Raw genomic sequence first — 7,166 nt, forward strand, 5'->3', positions numbered from 1 at the left:
TTGACTTAAAAGCTCTTTCTTCCCTTTTGTTCTCTTTAAACAGTAAAATTCAGAAATATTCTCCATCTGAATCTGCAAAAGTGTATGATAAAGCTATAAACAGGAAGACAGGAGTGCATTTCCATCCAAAACAAACTCTGGATTTTCTGCGGAGTGATATGGCTAATTCTAAGATCACTGAAGAAGTGAAGAGGAGTATAGTAAAACAGTACTTGGATGTAAGTAAAGTTGCTTTGCAGAAAAACTGAAATCCTTTCAAACTAGGTAACAGTGTAAACTTGAAAGTAGATTGGATGAACATTTCAAAATGTTAAGTTTCTGGTAATCTTATGTGACTGATATATGATAACACACAATTTCCTTTCAGGATGTTTAGCAGTATTACCTTTCAAAGTATTCTAATAAATTTAAACACAATAAAAAATAATTTCAACTGAAGGATATTCATCTTTGCAGAATATTTTCCAATTTCTGGTATCCATCTCGTATAACTCTACCATATAACTTGTTCACTTTATCCCTGACTGTTTCTGTCATGGGAACAGAGACTAGATCTAGTGTATTTAACCTTTTTTTTCTTTTTTTTTTTCCCCAATTCTTTAAAATATTAACTAGAGAAAACTTGCAATTTTGGAAACACAGGAAGAAAGCTTTTACATATCTACTAGAAAATTAAAGTAAAATGTTTGTAGAACAAAACACAAGCTGTTGAAGTTTGAAGTTTTCTGCCACGTTTTACACTGTTTCTTTACCTTTTCATTTGTTTTTTTATTTAATGTAGTGTGATACGAATATCTGTTTTTAAAGTTTGAATGTAAACTGATCCAGTTTTTGGGGGATTTATTTAATAGTTCAAGCTCCTTATGGAACATTTGGATCCTGATGAAGAGGAAGAAGATGGAGAGGTGTCAGCTAGCACAAATGCTCGGAACAAAGCAATTACCTCACTTCTTGGAGGAGGCAGCCCTAAAAACAATGCAGCTGAGACAGAGGATGATGAAAGTGATGGGGAGGATAGAGGAGGAGGCACTTCAGGGGTGAGGCGGAGGAGGAGTCAACGTATTTCACAGCGTATTACGTAAAATTATTTTTATGTGATTATAAATGTCAGTCTATTATATTAAATGTACACCAAGTAATGTAATCGACATGAAAGAAAGCATTTTGTAGATAGAGATTCTCTACTTAACCATTTATACAACTTTTGTAGAAAGTTTAACAGAAAAGACAATAAAAAAACACAAACTAGAAAATAAGATTTATCCCATATAAAAATTTATTAATTTTCCTTTGGAATGTACTGTGTGTTATCCTTTTTATTGTTGCCAAGTTTTTATGTAGCTTTATGATTCGTGTGTATATATAATTTTATATATCAATAAGAGATAAAGACACGGGTACAAATTAAGAGTATGTGGTTTTACAAGGATATGTTAACCCCTTGGCGCTGGCGGTCGCGGTGCGTCTCATTGCCGGCAATGGAATGTGTGCCGGGGAATCCCAACTCCCGGCGTCAAGGGATTAAAAGCAATAAAAGCAATAATTTCACTAAAGTTCTTTTGTGTAACACTTGGTCTTTTTTCCCCCCAATGTTTTAGTCATTGAGAAGGTCAAAACGAAATTCAGACTCTACAGAGTTGGCAGCACAGATGAATGAAAGTGTTGATGTCATGGATGTCATCGCTATTTGCTGTCCAAAGTACAAAGACCGACCACAAATTGCAAGAGTAGTACAGAAAACCAGCAATGGCTTCAGTGTTCAGTGGATGGCAGGCTCCTACAGTGGCTCCTGGACTGAAGCTAAGCGCCGTGATGGTCGCAAACTGGTGCCTTGGGTAGACACTATTAAAGAGTCAGACATTATTTACAAAAAAATTGCTCTAACGAGTGCTAATAAGCTGACTAATAAAGTTGTTCAAAATTTACGATCACTGTATGCTGCCAAGGATGGAACTTCCAGCTAATGAATTTGTACACACAGTCAAATTTACAGGAATTGAAATAACAGAAAAACTTGAGATATCAACTTTCTGGCAAAAAAAAAAAAAAAAAAAAAATCAGTTAAATGAAGAGTAAGGATGGAACCTGGGACGCAGGAAAAAAGAAGGAAATATTTGGTAAACATTTATGTGGGAGCTTCCTTCGCTGTTGTGCAGCAGAAACTTCTCAGTTCAATTTTACTCCCACTGTATTATAGTTTAAAAAATTGTTTATACCTTGAAAAAAAAAACTTTCTGTTAAAAAAAATAAACAAGTGAATGTTGGAAATTAGTCTGTTAATGTTCTTAATAAAGTGTTCTTGGAGTTTAACCTAGCAGCGGATGGCTTTCTTTAGCATAGCCCAGTTTCCAGGGAAGCATTGTTTTTACAGGTTGTAAAGTGTCAGAATCTCCCGGATATATAATTTTTTCTGTTGAAGGAAAAAAACAAAACAACAAAAAACCCCATGCATGCAGTATCTATGACCTATCTGCAGAAGGAGTTTTTGTAAATGTAGATTTTGATGTATTAGGTCACCCTGAAATAATACAAGAAAAGGGATCCCCAGCTAATCTGGTGGAATGAATACTGCAATAAATTTTTTTACTTCTCTTTGTTACTTGTCTGTTTCCATTTGAATTTCTTATTGTAAAGATCTGTTTAAATCCATTTATATTATTTTGCAGTCTTTTATGTAAAATTTACTATATTAGTGGTTTTCAAAACAAGACATAAAATATTGTTTATACAGTTTTATAGGCTTTCTGAATAATTGGTATCTTTTTATTTTTATCCCTTAAAGGGTGTAAACACAAGCTAACTCTGGGGTTTATTGTATACTGCAGTATTTAGTATTAACTATATGATTTAGCACTGTGCCAAACACATTTTCAAGAGTACATTTTGATATAAAAAGAAAATATAGTTTATTCCTTGTATGCTTCAATTTCTTTCTAATGCTGTCCAAATGGTAATTTATGATAGTTTAAATTTGGGGAAAGCTGAATGACTATTTTGCTTGGGCTAACTGGCCATGTGCTCATTTCTCTGGGTTAATATAGAGAGGCTTGTGTCAAGAGGAGCTAGCTACCAGTATCTGAGGAGTGAATGGGTATGAGTCTGGGCAATTATGCTACATTCCTTCACAAATGATTTTTTTTTTTTAAATGTTTGTATATTAGCCTATTTTTTTTACTAATTGAAAGATGTTTTCACATTTTGTAAATTGAAAAAGTACTATTGAAAGCTTTCAGAAACATTTGTTTTGACTACGTTGCCACAAGCCTTTCAAAAGCAGTTTGCCTTTCCAGAGAGAAACAAAACCAGCAGATCTGCAAACAGAAAAAAATCTAAAATGTCTGAACTTTTTAGGGACATATAAACCCTGTTACGTTTTCAAATATGTTTATCTAAAATAGTTGTTCCTTATTAAGTAAATCTTTCTCTTATGTTTATTTTCTTTTATGAATTTAATTTGTGGTAGGAGGCTGTTTTTATGAAACTAGCTTGCGGAATTCTAATACATTATTCTATTTGTGAGGAATAGTATCAGTATTCCAAAATATTCTCATGTATAGAAAAAGCATTAAACTGAATTGATTAATAACTTCTCAGAATCTAGTTAGTAATTGTTCCCATGGGAAATGCCTTTTTACTGTTTCACCACTGGAATTTTTCTAAACAAATATTTTCTCACCTTTTTGTCTTCATAGTTAATGGTGTTTTCTTCACCATGCAAAAAGCCACATCTTCTGCTAAGATGGGTGTTGTTAAAGTAGGGAGAAGCAGAAAAAGCAGGTCACCCCTGCAGTTCTGGAAGCAGGACATTTTTGTACCAAATGATGAAATACTGTATTTCTCAGGGCCCAGAGCAGCTTGTATAGTGGGAGTTTCATACTTGGAGACTATGTTTTATGATATGTCACATAACTCATAGAAAGAGTTAAAAATACTTCACAAGGAAACTACTGAATGATTAAGAAAAAGAATTTCATACAGATGCAGTCTAAAATGAAGTTGTCACTAGTCTGTTAGACATTTCTGATGCTATTTATATTACAGAATCTTATTTTTAATAGGTAATACAAATGTTTCCTTGTTCATAAACAATATTTCCTGATTATGTCACTTTACCAATAGCAAAGAGTGGCTTTTAATTTCAAATTGTTTGGTATTTATTAGGATAAAATTATCAGAAATAAATTATAATTAAACAATAGAAACCTGAAGTCTAAAGCTGTCTTAGTTGAGAGGATTTGGACCATTACTATATTGTGTAATGTCAAAGGGCACACATGCTCCTTGATGGTATCTGTTAGCTATACTAAATAATATAAACTTATAAAATTAATTATAGATTATTAAATAAGATTTTCACTAGTTAAGAGTTGAATTTTCCCCTTCTGTACTACACAGAGTAATATCTAGCTTTGTTTTGCCTATCACAATCATTCAGATTACTTGCTGTGGGAAAAAAAAGGTAGCAGAGTTCATTTTTGGGAAACGAATTCCTGTTACCTGTGTATAGCATGGGCTGATTATTTTCAGAGATTTGAAATAGCCCAAGGCTGCAGCTGTAATCTATGCAGGGCTCAGTCTCTGAGTAGCAGTCATGGGTTTTACCAACATGAACCACATTATTGACAACAGCATGTACCAAGATTAAGGAGTTTTTTAACATAAAAAAAAAGTTTTTTAAAAAAGTGCTGCATTGCAGTAATTGACACAACATTTTACCCCTTTGTGTTTACATAGCTTTATAGTATTTTTTTCACTGTATGGCTATAGATTTTTACATACATAACTATAACAATTATTGGGGTTTTTTTTTGTGTTTGAGTACAAGTTCTCTACATGGAAACTTGTTGCAATAACTTACCTAACAAAGGGATATTTTCAAGCTTTTAGAATTAACTAACCATATTGTACTCTTTAAGAAAAGACAGACATTTCCACAATCGAAATAAATAATAATTATCTTAAATCTTCCACTTCAGTGCTGTAAAACTGTAGAATAATTATTTTAATTATCTGCAGCTATAAAAAAATCACAATTGTTTATGACAAAACTTTAATTACAAATATTTTTCTAAATTATTCAGTATGCCCTTCTGTATTTTTTAAAGTTTTCTATTGCTTATATTAATGGCTCCCAACATGTATAGAGGTAGTCATGGACAATATTTCGCTTAAGTATTTTAGTGAGGTGTGGCCATTAAAAAGCTATCTAAAATTTAAATCAAACTGGAGCCTTTGTTTTGCTGTTGTGGTGTCACCAGTGGGAATATTGTCACTGAAATAATTGGATTGTGCTAAACATTACCTCTAGCACAAAGTACCTTTTAAGAATGTATTTGTGGCTAATGACAAAAAAAAAATTGTGATCGGGTCTGACTCATCTGGTGCTAGTTAAACAGAAGGATGTTCTGCCAAAATGCAGGTGTTAATGCTCTAGGGTAATTAATGGATCAGTTGAATTGATCCTTAAAATAAGAATAAAACATTTTAACTCTGAGTCACAGACATATTAATGGAGTTGAACTCAAACACCTAATGCTTTTCTTATGTGCCCATCACTCTTAAGTCTCATGTGATAGATAGAAATAGCAAGAACCCAAGGCACAAATTTTCTTCCACTCACTGAAGAGCCACACTGTCATGGTTTAACTAAGCACCAAATGGATGCTTACTCACTCTCCCTTGGGTGTAATGGGGAGAAAAACAGAAGGGTAAAAGTGAGAAAACTCCTGGGTTGAGAGAATGACACTTTAACAAGGACAGCAAAAGCCGCACACACAAGCAAAGCAAACCAAGGAATTCATTGAGCCCTTCCCAAGCACAAGCAGGTGTTTAGCCACCTCCAGGAGAGCAGGGCCCATCCTGTGAAATGGTGACTTGGGAAGACGAACACCATCACTCCAAATGTCCCCCCCACACCCTTTCTCCTTCTTCCCCCCACTTTATATACTAAGCATGATGTCATATGGTCTGGAATATCCTTGTGGTTAGTTGGGGTCACCTGTCCCAGCTATCTTCTCCCAACCTCCCACGCACTCCTAGTCCCCTCCCCAGTATGGCTGTACAAGGAGAAAAAAAGGCCTTGGATCTCTCTAAGTTCTGTTCAGCAATAATGAAAACATCCCTGAATTATCAATATCACAAATACAAAAGTGGAATGGCAAGTCTTTATCAGTATTTCAGTGACTATTTTTAAAAATTGTTTTGACTTCCAAAGAGCTTTTCTCCATAACTATACTTAGTGAAGCTGTGTTGAAATGTGGGGATTGAGAGACTCGGACTCTGCTATGCCAGCAAAGCCAGTTTATTACACAAGTTCACCAGTATTTACAGGTCTCTATGTTCCATACAAAATTTTCCACTCAGACCTCTTTGCTCTTGTTCCCTTAGTATCACAGTCTTTTTGGTTATTAAGTCCTTGTTACATTCTTGCACTAGCAATGTCCTTGTTACATTTTCTCTCATCAGAGCAGTCAGCATCACCAGACATGATGTCTTCTGTTCTTGCCTTGAGTTTATCTTTCCCACGGTTTGCACTGTACCAGGGCCAAAAGGTCTGAAGTGCTACCCGGTTCAGCTTCTGTAGTTGTCTGGTCTTCCACATCTCCCCCTTTTCTGTTTTTTATGCAAAGGGTTGATGTACTTTGATGTTAAAACAGTTTACACCTGTAAGGCTATTATCTTACTATTATTGGTCATCTGTTAGATACAGGATAAGATACATGGAATGCAGATCACAATCAATAAAAACTTATCAAATACAATCATGTCTGACAATGAGATTCACAGTATATGAGAACAAAAGGATCATGTCCAAGGTCTAGGAAGTGGAAATAAATGGCTACTGTTCTAAAGTTCATATGGTTGGAGGTAAGGGGCCATGCTGTTTAGGCAGGTGCAAGTCTGTTAGCTGGAAATACTGACTTTGACATTACTGAATGTCTTTCTGGAAGCATGGAACAGGGAATAACCAAAAAAGGTCAGTAGGAACATGATAACATGATGGTGACTGCAGTAGGACACAAGGTTGCCTCTGTTGACAGGCTGCCTCTGTAAGCCTCTAGACACAGCCATGTCCTGGCAGTCCTACTCTTGCCTTGGTCACAAGGGCTGGATGGTAATTAGGTCATTTTTCTTCTCTTTGGGCCTCATTTTCTCAGAGGCGATCA

The 7,166-nt window shown here is 35.0% G+C and overlaps 1 protein-coding gene across 5 annotated transcripts in view; it reads left to right on the plus strand.

Annotated features, from left to right (window-relative positions):
- The window catches only part of LOC148183445 (nipped-B-like protein), a 207,767-nt gene extending 205,499 nt beyond the window's left edge, over positions 1-2,268 (plus strand). For 4 of the 5 annotated variants that reach the window (XM_088061503.1, XM_088061504.1, XM_088061507.1 and 1 more), the window contains 3 exons: positions 44-218; positions 852-1,037; positions 1,599-2,268. In XM_088061503.1, coding sequence (XP_087917629.1) covers positions 44-218; positions 852-1,037; positions 1,599-1,964 — 727 coding nt within the window. In that variant the 3' untranslated portion in view covers positions 1,965-2,268. Of the gene's footprint in view, positions 1-43; positions 219-851; positions 1,079-1,598 lie in introns of all 5 variants that reach the window. The other variant, XM_088061505.1, reaches the window with a different exon arrangement.
- The last annotated feature ends 4,898 nt before the right edge of the window (positions 2,269-7,166 follow it).

The sequence above is a fragment of the Pseudopodoces humilis genome, chromosome 12 (assembly GCF_049639895.1).
Source record: "Pseudopodoces humilis isolate 2021_Gansu_Grassland_sample_001 chromosome 12, ASM4963989v1, whole genome shotgun sequence".
NCBI lineage: Eukaryota > Metazoa > Chordata > Aves > Passeriformes > Paridae > Pseudopodoces > Pseudopodoces humilis.